Genomic DNA, 18,554 nt, shown 5'->3' with positions numbered 1-18,554 from the left:
TGAGCAGCCATCATAAAAATTGGGGCTCCAGACAAGTGTATAAGCTCCTTTCAGGGAGATACTCGTGACCTGAAGTAAGGGAATGGGAGACTGCAAAGATGGTGTCCCCCAACCTGTGCTCCCTGAGATGACCTCTGTAGTTTCTAGATATATACCAAACCTGAAGCTGCTACTAAGGCTGAAACTCCAGGACTAGCAAGTAGGCCTCTTTCACAGAAAGCTTGGAGGTAGAATTTAGTCTACTATCTGTGTAGTGCCCTGGGAGTGGTAGCCTCCCAAGAACTCTTTCCCTGGTTGTTACAGTCCCAGAGGACCCAGGAATGCAAATTCTCCCTAACCCCCACTGGCCACCAGAGTCAGGTGAGCAAGGAGCGGCATCTCCTGGGTAGCAGCCACAAAAACTGCTACCAGATATAAATATCAGGATACCAGATGTATAGAAGCTCCCCTCCAGCAGACCTGGCAATCTGGAGTGTTGTAGAGGGAGAACACAAAGATGGCACCCTCTGGCTGGAGTGAGGCAGAAAGGGAGTACAAAGATGATGGTCACTGCAGAAAAAACAAGAAAAAGAAGAAGAAGAAGGAAAAAAGATGATACTCATTGCCTTTAGCAAGGCAGTGGGAGGGCAGGAAGATGACACCCACTAGCCTCTGTCTTTAAGAGTATTGCAGCAGGCCCCTGGCCCTCAGACCAATGCGTTAAAATTAAGAAATAAGTCTTCTTTCACATAAAGTCTGGGAACTTTTCAAAAGGTTGCTTCTGTGCTGGGCCTGGGAGCAGCTGAAGGTGTGCATGAGCCCTTTAAGAACTGTTCCTCATTTGGCCACTGGCCCCACAGGTCTCATGGGCAAGAGTCCTATTGGTCTTTAAAGCCAGACATTTTAGGGGCTTGTCTCTCAGATGCTGATCTTAAAAGTTGGAGTGCCTGATAATGGGGTATAGACTCTCTGCTCCTCAGGGAGAAGCTCTAGGTTTTGAGTTCCCTTCCAGTTGTGAGTCACTGTGCTGGGAATGGGGTAATGGTGAGATTGTGTCTCAGCTTTTCCCTACTTTGATATGGTTTCCCTCCCACTTGCCCAATATGAGGGAATTGACCTGCCAATCTTTAGTTTTTTTCCGGGGAAAATTATTCTATACATGTATTTGTAGGTTCAGTGTATCTGTAGGAAGAAGTGAATTAAGGATCTGTGTTGCCGTATTGAACTGGAAACTCTCCAATCTTTTTATCCAAATTCTTCCCATTTTAGCTACAGCTTATAACAGTTATATAAATATAACTGCCCATGAAATTTTTCTGAAACCTTTTAGTTTTAAATATCTCTGTCTCTAACTCTTATATATCCTATCCCTATCTTATTACATTTATTTATACATATTTACTGCTAAATAGTAAATATATTCAATATTTACTCGTTGCCTCCTGGACAATGACTTTTCTGTAGTAATTTGTTTATAAATATTTATTTATTGAAAACTATAATCAATTTTTAAAAAATTTTCCCAAGAATGAAAGGTATAGCTATCCTCATGTCTAGCAGCAATGAAATTTACTACTACAGAAATTTGGAGCATTTCTGGCCCCCTTATATATATATTCTTATAGATGAATTGTCTTGTTTGATCATTTACTGCTAGAATTTAATGACTGCACCTCCTGTATAACTGCACTTACCAACATAACTTTTATTTTTAAAAACCAAGAATTTTTTAAATTTGGGTATATGACACCAGATTTAATGTGTGTTTTTTTAATTTTTTTAGTTTTTTTTTTTTTTTTTTTTTTTTTGAGAGAGAGAGAGAGCATGAGTGAGAGAGAGAGAGGTGGAGACACAGAATCCGAAGCAGGCTCCAGACTCGGAGCTATCAGCACAGAGCCCGGTGCGGGGCTCAAACTCAGGAGCAGTGAGATCATGACCTGAGCTGAAGTCGGACGCTTAACCGACTGAGCCACCCAGGTGCCCCTAATGTGTTTGTTTTTAAATAAAGGAATTATTTTTCCTCTCATAATTTTAAAACTTCTTTTTTGAAATAATTATAGGCTCCTCAGAAGTTAGTTGCAAAATTAATACAGAAGGATCTGTGTACCCATTACCCACTTTCCTTTAATGGTGCATTTAAATAATTATAGAGCATTATCAAAACCAGGAAATTGACATAGGCACAATACAATTAACTAGACCACAGAGTTTACTCAGATATCATCGGTTTTTATATATACTCCTTTTTCATGTGTATAGTTTTATGAAATATTTTCATATGTATATATGAATAAATATGACCACAAAAGACCAATTTTACATCCCACAAAAGAACTCTCTCAGACTTTATAGCAAGCCTTCTCCCCCAAACTCTGACAACCTTTGTTTCTTCAATATATATATTTGTTTCTCTCTATATATAATGTTTTCATTTTGAGAGTATTATAAGAATGGAATCCTATAGTATAATGTGAGGAAATTGGCTTTTTTCACTCATGATGATGACCTTGAGATCAATTTTACCAATTTAATCTTTTTTAGGTGTACAATTTAATGGTACTAAGTACATTCACAGTGCTGTGCAACCATCACCATTATTCATTTCTGGAACTTTTTAAATCATCCCAAACAGAAGTTTTGTACCCATTAAACAATAACTCCCTACTCCCTCCTTCCCCCAACCCCCAGGTGAGCACCAGTCTATTTTCTGTCTTTATGAGTTTGCCAGTTCTAGGTACCTCATATAAGTGGAATCATACAATATTTGTCCTTCTGTGTTTGGCTTATTTCACATAGTGTTTTCAGGGTTTGTTATGCTGTTGCATGTATCAGAATTTCCTGTTTCAGCCTGAATAATATTTCACTGCATTTTTTGTTTTTGTTTATCTGTCTGTGGCTTGCTTCCATATTTGGGCTATTGTAGATCATGCTGCTATAAACATTAGTGTGTAAGTGTGTTTGAGTCTCTGCCTTCAGTTCTTTTGTGCATATACCTAAAAGTGGGCTTGCTTGATCAAATGGTAATTCTGTGTTTAACTTTTTAGGAACTACCACTGTTCTCCACAGTAGCTGCACCATTTTGCTTTCTCACAAGCAGTGAACTGGGGTGTCAATTTTTCCACATTCTTGTCAACCCTTGCAATTTTTCTTTTTTTTTTTCTTTTTGACGTAGTGTTCAAAGACTTTCTTAAAAATTTGTCTATTCAGTTGACCTGGCAGTATTTATTGAAAAGACTATTCTTTCCTCACTGAATTATGGTTGCACATCTCATGTAATGTTATATATGTTGGTCTTTTTCTTCTCCACTGCTCTGTCCTTAAATCAGTGCTACACTCTCTTATTTACTAAGTAGCTTTTTAATGTTTTGATATTTGGTAATGTGAACCTTCCAGCTTTGTTTTTCTTCAATACTGTCTTGGCTATTTTATTTTTTATTGTGTATTTTTATAAATTTTAATTATGAAATCAGGGGATTATCTGTTTGATGCTGGCATATAAAAACATAATTGAATTTTTGCATGTTAACCTTATTACTAGTAATTTTACTACGTTCATCCATTAACTCTAATAATTTGTAGTTGCAGATTCTCTTGGATATTCTATTTATACAATCACATCTATGAGAAATGATAATTTTAGTTCTTCCTTTCTAATACTTCTTTTTCTTGTCTTATTAAATTTGTTAGAACCTCTACTACACTACTGAATAGAAATGGTGATACACATCCTTGTCTTAGTCTCAAACTTAGAAGGAGAGTTTTCCATATTTCATCATTAACATATTAGCTATGGTTTTTGTGACAAAGATACTCAGATTAAGAAAATCCCCTTCTAGTCTTAGTTTTCTGACCACCGTTAATTTTTATTTCAGTTTTCTTAAATGATATTTATACATCAATTTAACTGATACATGTAGTCTATCTAAGTTTATATATTTTTTGTATGCAATGCATTGCATTTTATTTTTTAGCATCAAGCCAGTCTTACATTCCTAATTTGGATATGTATATTACTCTTCAATATAACCTTGATTTTTATTTGCTAATATTTTGTTAAAGCTTTTTGAATCTGTGTTTATCAGAGATATTGGCTAATACTTCATCTTTTTTTGTAATGTCATTTGGTATTAAGGTTATGCTAGCCTTATAGAATGATTTTTGAATGATTTTGAATCTCTTTCAGATTGCTTGTGTAGAATTGCTTGTATTTATTCCTTTAATATTTGTAAAAATAAAACAAATGCCATTAGACCTGAGGTTTTATTCATGGTAAAATTTTTAATTGCAGTATCATTTTCCATTATTTTTTATTATTTTTTCAAACTTTTTTTGCTCTCCTATTTTTCTGGTATTCCTATTTCCTATATGTTAAATCATTTGATATTCTTCAACAAGTCATTGAGTTTCTAGTCACTTTTTATTCAACCTTTTTTTTTCCTTTGTGCATTAGTTTCATAGTTTCTCTGGAATTTATTTCAGAGTATAAGTTCATTGATCTTCAGTGTCCAGTTTTTAAACTCATCCAGTGAATTTTTCATCTGTTTTTCAGTTATAAAATTTCTGTTCTAGAACTTTGGTTTATTTTTGTAGCCTTTTAAATAGTTCCATTTTTTACAGTTTTCATTTCTCTGTTGGATTCTCAGTTGGTCCCATCACTGTGTTATGCTTGTCCTTTAAATCCTGAACTTATTTATAATAGTGACTTCCATCTTCTCTGTCATTTTTTTTTTGTTTCTATTGAGTGATGCTTTTTTCTCCTTATCACATTTTCATGCTTCTTCACGTGCCTGTTCATTTTTTATTTATGCTGGAGTGGGTTTTGTTATTTTAGTTTTCATTGTTTTGCTTCAAGTTTTTATTTAAATTCCACTTAGTTAACATATAGTGTAATATTAGTTTCAGGAGTAGAACTTAGTGATTCATCACTTACATGTAACACCCATTGCTCATCACAACCAGTGCCCTCCTTAAATATCCATAACCCATTTAACCCATCCCCCTTCCCACCTCCTCTTCCCACCTCCCCTCCAGAAACCCTCAGTTTGTTCTCTATAAGTAAGAGAACTGTTTTATGGTTTTGCTTCTCTTTTTCCCCCCATGTTCATCTTTTTTTGTTTCTTAAATTCCATATATGAGTGCAATCATATGGTATTTGTCTTTCTCTGACTGACTTATTTTCCTTAGCGTAATACACTCTAGCTCCATCCATGTCATTCTCTTATTTCAGACAATGTTGAATTTGATTCTGGAATGGAAGTAACTTGTGGATTATTTGAGTCTTTCAAGACTTGCTTTTTTTATTTTTTTTAAATGTTTATTTATTTTTGAGAGAGACAGTGTGTGAGCAGGGGAGGGGCAGAAAGAGAGGGAATCTGAAGCAGGCTCCAGGCTCTGAGCTGTCAGCATAGAGCCGGACATGGGGCTTGAACTCACAAACCATAAGATCAAACCATGACCTCAGCTGAAGTCAGATGCTTAACCAACTGAGTCACCCAGGTGCCCCTTTCAAGACTTGCTTTTAAGCTTCGTTAGGGCATGTCTTGAGTGGTCTTTACAGTAAGCCTGAATTGGTCCAACCTCTAATGCATAGTCTTTTTAGTGTTTCTATGAAATTTCCAGAGGATTCAGCTTCTTAGAATTTGAGCATCTTCTAATCTTATACAAACTTCAGTGGCTGTTTAGACTACAATTTTTAAGGATACATACTTTCCCTCTTAATTGTTCTTTGTCCAGCCTCACAGAATCACACCCCTAAATAGCCACAGCTTATTATTCAGTTTGCGAGTTGGAGCCCCTCATCGGGCTCTGTGCTGAGAGCTCAGAGCCTGGAGCCTCCTTAGGATTCTGTGTCTCCCTCTCCCTCTGCCCCTGCCCCGCTCATGCTCTGTCTCTTTCTCTCTCGAATATAAACATTAAAAAATAATAATAAAGAATAAAAATGTTTATTTATTTTGGCGGGGGGAGGGGCAGAGAGAGACAGAGTAGGCTCAATGCTGCCAGCACAAGATCCTGACACAGGGTTCTGTCTCCCAAATTGTGAGATCATGCTGAGCCAAAATCAGCAGTCTGATGCTTAACCAACTGAACCACCCAGGCACCCCTTCATTCTTTACTTTTAATCCTTCCTTGTCTATTTAAAGTATATTTTATATAAACAATGTAATATTTATTTAAAAATATTTAATTCAAATTTTTATTTTTATTTAATGAGATTATTGTGATGGCGTTTGGTTTAAGTCTCTCTTCTTGCTATTTATTTTGTCTCATTTGTTCTTTCTTCCTTTAGTTTCCCTTTGTCCTTCATTTCTTACCTTTTCTTTTTTAGGTTAAATGTTTCTAATATTTTGTTTCCTGCTATATTACTTTTTAGTTATACTGTTCTTTTAGAGGTTACTTATAATATGAAAATTTGACACATGTCAAAAGCTGAGAAATAACAGAAATAAAACTATAAATCACCAAAGTAGTAATAAATATATTTTGCACACATCAGAAAGACAGTTTGCAAACTGGAAACACTCAACCAAAACAAACCAAAACATGGAATGAGGCTTAGGGGTGTATTGTTATAAATCACTTTGGGTATTTTTTTATTGGCCTGTCTTTGGATCACTAATCCAGTCTTATGCTATGTCTAGTATGCTGATATACACATCTAGTAATTTCTTAATTTCAGATACTATATTTCTCAGTTGTAGAATGTCTCACTCGATTTTTTCAAACAGATTTCAGTTCTTTGCAGAAATCTATATTTTCATCTATATGTGCCAAGTTCTTTTCTTAAACATATTAGTTACTTTAAATAACTTCTAACTATCTGAATTCTGTACTGGAGATTTTTTTTTTTACTGGTTTTGCCTCTTAATTTTGAGTATGTGTGTGTGTTAGCAGGTATGCCTCATAATTTTTTAAGTAATGCCACATGTAAGTGAAATATTATAGAGAGTCCGGATGATAATATCTTTAAAATTTTATTCAGGGAGGCAAGTAGGATCTGGCAGATGCTTTTGATCCTTTTGAAGTTTGGTTTTAGGCTTTATTAGAGCTGTTATATTTTAGATTCATCCTCATTTCAAGGCTTGTTTACTTAGAACATTATACCTTCTTTTTTCTCATCTTAAATCCTTACTTACATGCTTACTAGACCTTTTCCCCGTGGCAGAGCTTAAATTCCAACCTGTGTCTCCTCAGCACAACACAGCTCTATACACAGCTCATTTGCCCCCTACATGTTCTTTTCTGCCATTTTTTAGTGGTCAAGTGGTTGTTTGTGCATGTGCAGCTGATGGATCAGCCATTGGAAAGAATTTGTATTTGGATGTAGTGGCTCCTTATCCACAGTTGCCTTTGCTTCTCAAATCCCATCTACTTTGACAACCCTGAATTCCTACTTTTATTTCCTTGTGGAACTACCATTTGAATTCCATTTCTCTGTGCCATAATTTGAAACATACCCTCAGATAAAAATCCAGGATGTCTCCTGTGTACATTCTTTCTCTTAAGGAATGTAATCTGTAAGACCTGCCTGTATTGGTTGCTGTCCTCACATAGAGAAAGTGCTACCACGCTTAGGCCTGAGGGAGGAGGATGAATAGATTACTAAAACTTAAGGACAGGATCATAAAGGACCACTTTGAGAGGAGAATGACCTTTGGTCTAGTGATGTAGCCATCCTGAGGTGATCCTTCATCCAGCTCTTACCAGGGATCCCCTTTGGCCAAACTCAACTAGATACCATAAAGCAAGAAAATGCCTTAATGTAGCCTACGCAAGCCAGCTTAGGAGAGTGGGAAGAGATGTAGAGTTGTCAAGAGGAAAAGGAAGATATCTGGCACAGTTTACCTCTTTATTCTTCAACATGTACTCTCTTCATTTGGGAGAAAGTGTCCCAAGCAAAGGGGACACATGAAGTTCTACCAATTCTGATATCATTGTGAATATCAATTCAGGAATACGTTTCCTGAAATTACAATGGTGGACACCACCAGTATTTTTCACATGAAGAAAGTGACTATGTGAAGTCTTATTTCACATGATGTGGGACAAGAAGAGAGAAAAACAGGTAAAATAAATGTACTTGAGTCTCTGCTCAATAGCTAGTCATGAGAGTTGATAATCATAGTTACCTTCTTCCAATATCCTTTGCATATTCTTCTTTACCCTCTGCCATTACTTTGGCTGAAATTCTTTACCTAGTGATGGACTATAAATCTCAATTCTGGGGAATCTGAGTCTTTGGTATTCTTGAATTTGGGGGATTGGTACAGTTTTCCATTGACCAGTACTATTGGAAAGAGAGTCCAAAAAATGCCCTGCTGGATTTCCTGGGTTCCAAATATAGTGCTACTTATTGTGTAGCTGTTGCATCTATTCTATAGCAGGAACTCAATTTCACCTTGTCATCAAAATCAATCACTCTGGACAGTACAGTAGTCTGTCATATACCTGTTAGTTCAGCTGCATGGAAAGTCCCCACATGGCCAAAGCATAGTCTTGGTTTCCATTTAATCAATTTTCTGGTAGTAGTCAAGATTCCTGGTAGAAACATGCCTACTTGAGCACTAGGACCTTAAAAATAACAAAGCTAAGGTCTTGTTGACTGGAGGTAAAAATTCTCAAGTGGGTCGTTAAGTATAATAATGAGAGGGACTACGTTTACTTCTGCCTCTTGATTGCCAGACCTGTGCAATTTGTGGAGGGAGATTATCATATTTTGGCTGTGGTTTAACACAAATAGTGCATCCTGTAGGACCACATGTCCTCTTCACAATATTGTTTTCAAACAAATATGGTAGCTGAACCTTTATCAGGCCATTTCACTCTCTTTTCAAGCCCCTTCTGAATGATGGAGTATATAGTGAGGTCAGTGAAATCCATGAGCGTGTTGCCATTGCCACACTTCTTTTGTCATAACTATATTCTTTGTTTGGAGGCAGTGTTGTGATAGATAAGGCATTCCATAAATCTAAAAGTCATGCTGCACTACATGAGGCAGAGAAAGAACATAAGAATTAGAACACAGATCTATCCTTTAGAGGACAAAACAGTGTTCACTCCATAGGGATAGGGATCCATATAATCAATCTACTATCAGATAGCCAAGTGGTTCTTCTGGGGAATTGTGCCATATTGAAAGCTGAGCATTGGCTTATGCTTTTGGGAGGCTGAGTACTCAACAGTGGCAGTAGTCAGATCAGCATTTGTGAGTGAAAGACCATATTGGGCTCATACACACTCTCCATCCTTGTGGCCATAGTCACTTTGTACATGGGTCTATTGAGTAAGCACTGGATTATCCCGGGAAAGAGACTGGGAAAGAGTCCTCTTCCCCACTTGAATAATGATAGCCTTTTTTACAGTGTATGTTAATATTTTTATATTCTCTGCCCATTTAAGAGGTCCATTCTCATACCTCTTCCCCAGACCTCTTTTTCATCATTTTCCCATTTTCTTTTACAAATCTCTGATCATTTACCAAACTCATTTTGTCACTTCTCATAAGTCAGTCTATTCTAGATCTATATCTCTGTCCATTTATCCTTCCACATGGTATAGACAAATACACAATTTTGAATAGGGTTATAGTTTTGGGATCATCCATCTTCTGGCTGATCACAACATCGATTGCAAATCCATTTTTAAACTAGGATCTTACTCCTTTCTTTGAATTTGTATTAAGGAAGTTCGCCAGTAAACCAAAGGAGAGGACTGAGGAAGAGGGGTTAAATCAGGTACCATGAGATTCTAAGCTGCCTGATTAGGAAGTTTAGTTATCCCTCCTGGACCTGTTCAAACCTACTCCCTTCCATTATACGATGAAATGCTGCTTTGTTTGCCCACTATTATGTTTCAGAACATCAGTTAGTAACTAGTTCATGATGTGAAGTTCAGGTTGCATAATCATTTGGTGTTCTGTGGTCAGGCATTTTTCTCTACCAGGGTTTTGTCACAAGCCAGGTGATGTTTTTAAATGAAGTATTACCTGCACAGTAGGGCATGGTCTTTTTTTGAAAACTATCCAGGGACTTTCTAGAGACTTTTAACAGTATCTGTGTCACAATACTTTGAATATCCCTGGATCTCCTGGTCATAAAGCCCATTTGGCTGGGGAATTTGAATTGAGGCCTATACCTGTTATAGAGCCCTTTCTTACTGTAGGTCAGATTGAAAACTGACAGACTAATGGGTTACCTCCCCTGACCAAGTGGGTCAGACTAACGTATGTAGGGTATTTCCAAATTGTAGAGGCCCACCAAGATTTGTACCTCTTTGTAGTGGGCTGTTCAGGCCCACAACATCTCATCCTCCACTTTAGAAGAATTTCTTAATTTGTATGAAACTACTCAACCCTTAGAAACTTCATTTTCCTGTTACACCCTTGAACTTCCGCAGGACTTCTCTCCCTTCTTCTACCAAACATGTTCCTTGCTCAGGCACTACCACTATTCTCATCAGATCCAGTTGGCATAACATTACCCATGTAATGGGCCAGCATGATATTCTGTGCAATAATAAAATGATCAAGTACTCTCCAGACTAATTATAAAGGAGCAAGAACTGATTATATCCTTGGGACTAGACAGTTAAGGTATTCTGTTGCTCATTCATGTAAATGCAAATGGCAATAGCTAAAGACTACCAGTCAACTATGCCATCTTGAAGGTAGTTCTGAACAGTGTGCCTCCCTAGCCACTACAGAGGTATGGCATAGATAATATCTGTGATCCCTTTAGACCCTCTTGAGATGGATTCAGGGTAATGTTGCATGGTTCACTTGATCCTCCATAAGCTCTCTGACTGGAGGCTGTCAGTGGAGTTTCAGAATTACTGGGTACATTCAGAGCCATTAACTAATAACCACCAGAACATCTAGACATTACCCATTTCTCAGTGAATGATCTCCCTGGAAAATATCTCTTCCAGCATGGTTTAGGGGAAAATTTCACAGTATATATCTGTGGCCATATTATGGGGTACTTCCTTAAAGAGATCCAGCCTCCTTGGAGACCAGGTCTATGAAATGGCTCAAGTCTGGGAACTGAAAACAGGTCATGAATCCCAATTATGATTTTCATTCACTTTTTGCCCAGCAGAATTAGAATCTTCTAATTTGGGGGGATCTTGTAATCAGTCACCATTAAGGATCATTTTGAATCAAAATGCTTTGATTGGCACTTTGCCCTATTGTTTATTTAGTGATTGCTTCCACCTTGTCTCTGAGGGCTAAATGCTGTCATCTGGCCTGTAACAGTCCAGGATTCCATTATTCTCAGATCAGGGAAACCAATTCTATTGCAGCACCATCTGTCACTTCTGGCTTAAGAAAGAAAAACCACTACAGAACTGTGGTGGGTGCTAGTGTACCCCTTACCAATGAATTTCTTAATGTCTTGCTAGGCAAGAGGAGAAGATTGCACATAATAGGTCCATTCCAATATTTCTAATTCCCTGATTCTTTGGACTCTTTCTTCCAGAGAAGCCTGGCATTTAAATGTCACTTTAAAAGGCCACTGTGGAGTCCAAGAATTTACTCAACCAACTATTAATGCCATTTGCAAGTTCTCATTAAATTCTGAATCCCAGGGAATTTGCACTTCTCTAAATTGTATCAGCCCAGACATGACTTAATTTTACCCCTGTTGGTTTAAACACTTTTTATCTCACTGCCCCAGCAATGTTGAGATCTTAACTTTCATTTCAGGCCTAGAGGCAATTAAAGGTGGTAGAAGTGAGTTCTAAGGAAAATTTCCCTTAATTCATGAGTCATTGAAAAGTTTTTATGCAGAGGAATGATTTTTCCTCAGAAAGTCTACTACTAAAGAAAAGGTATTGTGTCTGCCAATAGGATGCTTAAAATTCTCAGCTTCTATGTCTGGCAAAATGTCCACATCCCATATCTCAGGGTCTCACTTCTCCATTCATAGTATAAGAAACCTGGAAGGCTTAAGCTTTTTTTTTTTTTTAATTTTTTAAGTTTATTTATTTTGAGAGAGAGAGAGAGAGCACGAGTAGGGTAGGGGGCAGAGAGAGAGGGAGAGAGAACTCCAAGCAGGCTCTGCACTGTCAGTGCAGAGCCCAACACAGGGCTGGAACTCACGAACTGTGAGATCAGGACCTGAGCCAAGATTAAGAGTCAGACGCTTAACCAACTGAACCACCCAGGAGCCCCTGGAAGACTTAAATTTTAATTGGCACTATATCTTTGCAGACCTTACATCAGACTCTTGGCTGTGTCTTCCGTCATAGATGTTCTGTGACTACAGGGGATGAGGGACTTCTTCAAAACTGCCAACAAAAACTTCTGGTTGTTCATGCATGTTTTAAATTGTATATTTATGATGTTATTTTTAACTCCTCTTTGAGACCATCAGAAGAATCTAGGTAATAATCACAATTTTTATAACTCTTGCTACTCTCACAATTAAATGTCATGGCCATTTGATCTCACACCTTGCCCTTCATCTGCATTTCATCCTGTGCTGCCATTGATAATTGAGTAATCAGGATGTTAGTACATCTCAGAGATTATTGTGTTCCTAGTGAATCCAGTCCCAGATCTCATTTTGATGGTCTATTTGTTGGAGCTATTTCTGGTATAATTACTGTCTTTGAGCCAGGAAAGAGATAGCATATCAAAACAAGTCAAGGAGGATCTACTAGAGACACTTACCAAGCTGTGGTCATGGTACAGGGAAGCTGTGAGAGAGAATGCAGTACCCTGGGTCTAGTGACAGTAGAAGTGTTACTATCCCTAGCATTGAAGGTAGGAATGGATGGAAGAATTAGCAGAACCCAGAAGGAAAAAGTCTTGAGAGAAACTGGGTTCTTTGAGAAGTTACTTCACTTGGAGAATCAGGGAATCTCTTCTGTCCCTCAGACATCCTACCAGAGCTCCCCAGTGGCAGGACCTAATGAAAAGCCAGAGGACAGGGGAGAACTTTGATATATATGCCATACAAGTGAGCCTCCTGAGGGCAGAGTGCAAGTGGTAAGATGTTGGAGAATAGATAGGGAGGTGCACCAATTGTATGAAGAGTTTCAGTGTGTTTGACATCTTCTCTGAGGCATGTAGGTAATTTGATAAGGTTTTCACAGACTAGAACTAAGGATCTGACTACCTGGGGAAAGGAGAAAGAAAGAATTTTGAGAAGCCCATTTCCCTATTCCACATATATCTTCAAGGGAAGAATGACTCTTATAAGCATCTTAAACATTTTATGAGTTCACATGAGTAATTCAGAAATCTTTTACTTTGTGCTATTCCCAGGATAATAAATGGCTAGGCTTGTATTATTTTTATTAAATAATTTTATTAATTGATCTACAGAGACATTATATGTAACAATTCAATATAAAAAATAAATACTTTGGGATAAATAATTTAAGTGAATTTTTAGAGCCCCTAGGGCTTACAAAAAGAATCTTAAAAGATCCATGTTTATCATAAGAATAATAATTACAAAAGGTAGCAAACCATACATCAAAAAATAAATATAAATTTTAAATATTTAAATAAATAACCTGATACATTTTAAATAGGAGACACTCAATTATCAAGTCAGTGTTGAGAAGATGCTTTGACAAAAGGTAATCCATTTGTTCAGAAATTCTACAATGGTTGCTGTCTCATCATCATATTTACATGTGAATCTTGTTTCAGATCCCTGTAAGAGAAAAATTTAATTTTTTTAGTTCAAGGTAGTTTCCCTTATATATAGTTATTCTCCATTGAAATCTTACAGGCTTATGGCCTTTATTTTCAAGTATGCTAAACATATTAATCATTCACATTTTCTTGAGATAGTCAAAATGGCCTACCAAAAAATTGTATGTTATGATACCAAGTGATAGTAAAATGAAAACTAGGATTTTCTTCATTTGTCAATTCTGTCAATCTCAGTGAATACAAGAATTTTTTTCCTGAATTGTATAAAAATAAACATTTTAAGTAAAAACAGTTCCAGACAAATATTTTATTAAATGCTGCATGCAAAAGAAAGTTATTAAACCTCTTTTTCTGTGGGCATATGTCTGTATCCTTATCTAAGTGTAGGTTACAGGTATGCAGTCATATGCACATTAAACTTTTTCAAACCATAAGTCTTCTCTTAACTTTAGTGAATCTCCTTATTGTTCCCCAAAGAAAGATAGAGCCAGCCCAGAATAAGTTAGGATAAGCTTTTGTTTGGGGAAAATTTGTGTGAAGAACATTTTCATAAATACTCATACCCACTCCACCTTAGTATCAACGCAGGTGAGTTTCCCAATTTTAAAAGTCTAAACATTAGAAATTTTGTTCTATGGACTGAGTTTTTAGAAATTAACCTCCTCTGCTCATAGGAGCTGTTTCAACTCTGCCTCTAGCTGAGAAAGAAAATACTTTAAAATATAGCAAGATAGAAGAGAAGCCTTTTTTAAATTGAGGTAATTCCTATCCTGGAAACATATTTCCTTTAAAGATAAGATAAATATTTCCTTTAAATAAATTGTTTCAGTGTTATATATCTTCTTACATATAATTATTTAAATTTTAACATTTTAATTATTTAAATATTAAATATTAAATAAACCTCCCCTCTTGGGAAGGTTTAAATTTTTAACAATAGATTGCTTTTGAAATACATTTCCTGAATTTCACATAATTTTATATTAATTTTGCATCAAGAACTGAGAATGAGTTTTCTGATGGTCAGAAATTTCAGAGCAAACCTCTTGACATAGATGTCAGTCCATCAATGTCTAGATGGCATTGATCTCAATGTATTTTTTTTAATTAGTTGGAAAGAAACAGTCTACTGTTTCTTATTTGGAAACAACTAGAGTTACATAATTTTATAAACTTGGTTCTACTGTAATTAAAATTATGCTATTTCTTTAGGATTCCTGTTAACTCATGAAGTTTGTACTTTTGGCAGATGAAAAAAGAGAGCCATGAATCTCTACACATCCCAAGTCCCTTGTATATTTAATATTTCCTGTGCATTTAAAAATACTTAAGTCCCTGAAAGTATTACCTCTAAATAAAGTTACGTATCTAGCCCATTGGCCTAAATTTTAGCGATTACCATTTTTTAGGTAAATCTCTTAGTCCTTCAACCAAATAATAGGGAAACCCCATTTTAAAAGCCTTTCAGGTAATCAGTATTGGTTGTTCTGAAAAACAATCTAAAAGAATTTTAAAATATGTAACAAAACCTGTTTTCTTTCTGTGAAATTTAATTGTCTTCTCCCACTCCCAGTTTTGTGTTAATGTGAGAGAGAGCTTAAAAAAAAATGTGAGAGAGAGATGACAGAGTGCCAGGGTAGGGGCTTGTTAGTGGCTGGATGGTGGGCAGAAACCCTTTAGCTTTTACTTCTTAGCTCCACAATGTATCATCTACCATAAAAATGATTCATGTTCATAGTGGTCTTAAAATGCATGAGTACTTCACAAATAACAAAACCGTTATATCACTTTAAAATGCGATTCCATTTGTTTTATTTTCAGGAGAGCAAATACAATAATGCCTTACCTTTAGTTTCAGAACTGTTACATTGATATTGCTCATTAATTCCTTGATGTGATTCAAGTGAAAGTTTTTGCTTTGAGCTAAATATAGCACTTCCTCCAGAGGTTTGAGTTCTTCTACTAGACACTGAAGATGTGTCAATTCTGTGGCCTTGAATAATAATAAAAATAATTATTGGATCATTTTTCCCTAAAGGTCAGAATCAGAAATTAATCTCAAGTTTATTTTATTAGGAGTAGCAGTATAGTTCTTAGTATTATCCCTGTTCTCAGCATTACTGTAAAGATGGACCAATATAACTTACATTATAAGATTGGAAGAACTTTAGTTCAACTACCCATGTTTTGCCTTAACTGTGAGCAAATAATGAATCATTAACTTCAGTTTAATTTGGCCTTGCCAAAAGTTAGCATTTCTGCACCCGAATGCAAATCACAGATATAGGCATAATTCTTTTCCAGTCTGTGTAGAAATTATTAGAACCAGAGTAGTCACAACATGGAAGTATAGGATCACATTATATGATTCTAGTATTTAATAATCTAAGAGTTGAGAATCATAGAAAGTTAAGGACAGAGGAGCTCTTGGATATGCTGTGATAGTCCCAACATTTTATAGATTAGGCAATTGGAACTATATAGTTAAGATTCTCAATACAGCAAAGTCATATAACTGCGTCAATTTTTTATTTTTCTATAATAAGTACATTAAGAAGCACTTTTTAAAAAATTATGTGTCCCAACCAAATAAAAGGTTAGAATTTTTGAAGGACTTTTGGGTGGCCCTCCACACTTAGACATATACACCCACCCATCTACTTATGTGGTCTACTACATTGATAGTATTTCACACTTCTGTGGTACATTATAATTTTAAAGTGTCTTCTCCCAAATAAACCCATTTAAGTCTCACAGCCACTTTTTGAGATACCAATTCAGCATTGTTATTTCCATTTTACAAATAATGAAATTAAATCTCAGAATTTAAGTGTTTTTCCCAAGGTCACATGACTAGGTGGAGCCAAGATTAAATTTTATTTATTTTTCTTTATGGCATTAACATAGCATCCTTTGACGTAATTTTTTATCCCTTCCTAAAAAATTTTTTTTGCAAATATAGACTGGTGGTAAAATGGACAAATGAATGGAATTTATCACATTACTTCGGGTTTCAAATAGATTTTGAGCTGTCATTTAGAAACTGTTAGATTTCAAAGAATTTCACCACCTTCTAACTTATGCACATAATCTTATCTTACCTTTCTAACAATTTCTAAAAAGAGAGAGGACTACACCAACACACATTTTATGACATTTCCATCCATTGCCCTTTCAACTTGCTACTACAAATGCAGGGCTTAACGTTTTTGGCATGAGCAACTTGGAGCTATTTCCTTCAAAAACCAGTCTAGTGTCGTTATGTTGCTCTAGTTACATGGCTCTAATTAAATTGGAGAAGCATCTCTAAGTTATTTTCATTTTTCAGAAGAGTAGTTTGAAGCATACCATGACCTTTAAAAAGTTTTGAATCTTGGAAACCAAGTCATATGGCATCGTAAGTCTCTAGGTCTATTGGCATAAAAGATGTGTAAGTCCAAATTTTTACTTTATACTCCCCAGGCAGAATTTTGTTTTTACTATAACTAATAGCTAATTCTTATATGTTATTTATTCTATGTTAGACACTGTTATGAGTACTTTACATCTCCTCGTTAATCCTCACAAAACTATATGAAGTATATATATAATTATCATTCACATAAGTAGATTAGAAACTGAGCCACAGAGTAGGTAATTTGCCCAGGGTCACAAAAGCTAAGACATGGCAGAGCTGGGATTTTAGTTTGGATAATCTGGCTCTAGAGACTGTGCTATTGGTCACTGTTATGTTGCAGCTCAAAGGTAGACCCTTAGGAATCTTTCCCAAAACAATAAAGGATTTTTTAAAATAGACTTCTCTGAAATCAATTTTGATAATTTGTATGGTAAAGTGATATAATCAAATATCTCTCAAGTTTTACATTTTTCAATAAAAGTCAACATAATCTTTTAAAACTGTCTTCTTCCCACTGCCTCTGTCCCAAAACACAAATACACATAAAAAATATATAGGCAAAGCTATTTTCCAGAAGCTTCATTACAAAATTGGTTTAAAAAATATTGAAGTTATTAATTTCTTTTCCTCAGATGAGGTGCTACTAATGTAATCAGCATGCAGATTTTCATATCGTTTTGAATTTTATTAAGACATAAATTGAACATAGAAAGTTGTACTTACCTTCTTGGGCACGTAAAATTTAAATGTGAGCATCCTGGAGAGTTTGGGGTTCTCAGGATTCTGAGAAAGCATAATATATTTTCATTAAAAAATGATCTCCAGTTCAAAACTTATATGTAATAATTTTGATAAGAAAGAAAGTATACTTACATTAACTCCATTCAAAAGCAACCGTAAATCCAGCAGTAATTGCTCCAGCTGTTGCTGTGTTTCCTTTGTAGAGCTTGAAGCAGGTGCACTGTTTGTGACGAGTATAAGAGTCAGTGCAATGCAAGACAAGAGTTGAATTTTGTACATTGTGGCAGGAGTTGAGGTTACTGTGAGTAGTGGTTAGAGAGGCTGATAGAAAGCTCTTGAACGAGAGAAGCAATTTATACTGTTAATTCTGGAAAAATCTTATGGGGGTGTCAAAATGTTTTACATATTACACATATTTTCAAAGATTCTACCTGTGTGGCAAAAAGCATTACCTTTATTTTTCCTCTTCTGATGACTCTTTGGAATTTCTTTAAACCCCCATAAACTGACTGAATGGATGTAGGTAAAATCCCTGTTGGTTACATTAGCCCACACTTAGGTGGCAGTTGTAATTCAGACAACTAACGCCTTCTGTATGAAACAATTTTTCCTCCCTCTTTCTTTAAGGGGGTGGGGATACAAAAGTGGCTCATGAAAATTTTCTCTTTGTCATAAAACTGTGTTGAACATGTGGAGCACTGTGGTATGGTGGACAAGAGTAAATAGTTGCAAAGAATAAATTTTTAGATTTGTTGATTACACAGGAAGAAT

At 35.9% G+C, this 18,554-nt stretch overlaps 2 protein-coding genes across 4 annotated transcripts in view; one reads left to right on the top strand and one right to left on the bottom strand.

Moving 5' to 3' along the window:
* ADAD1 (adenosine deaminase domain containing 1) overlaps window positions 1-18,554 on the top strand; it is a 103,525-nt gene that overhangs the window by 59,162 nt on the left and 25,809 nt on the right. The gene's annotated exons all lie outside the window — the stretch shown is intronic.
* IL2 (interleukin 2) lies at window positions 13,533-18,062 on the bottom strand. Its single transcript, XM_042935579.1, has 4 exons — window positions 17,916-18,062; window positions 17,766-17,825; window positions 15,492-15,638; window positions 13,533-13,643 (listed from the first exon to the last, which is right to left on the bottom strand). Exons 1-4 carry the CDS (start codon window positions 18,060-18,062, stop codon window positions 13,533-13,535), a joined length of 465 nt encoding a protein of 154 aa, XP_042791513.1.

The sequence above is a fragment of the Panthera leo genome, chromosome B1 (assembly GCF_018350215.1).
Source record: "Panthera leo isolate Ple1 chromosome B1, P.leo_Ple1_pat1.1, whole genome shotgun sequence".
Classification (NCBI taxonomy): domain Eukaryota; kingdom Metazoa; phylum Chordata; class Mammalia; order Carnivora; family Felidae; genus Panthera; species Panthera leo.
The sequence above is the reverse complement of the archived record's forward strand: the minus strand, read 5'-3'. Positions and strand labels throughout refer to the sequence as shown.

Coding starts and splice junctions, on each gene's coding strand:
- IL2 (XM_042935579.1), bottom strand. CDS start 18,062: ATGTACAAAATTCAACTCTTGTCTTGCATTGCACTGACTCTTATACTC. Junction 17,826..17,915: donor TGCTTTTGAATGGAGTTAAT/GTAAGTATACTT, acceptor ATGCTTTCTCAG/AATCCTGAGAACCCCAAACT. Junction 15,639..17,765: donor AATTTTACGTGCCCAAGAAG/GTAAGTACAACT, acceptor TTATTATTCAAG/GCCACAGAATTGACACATCT.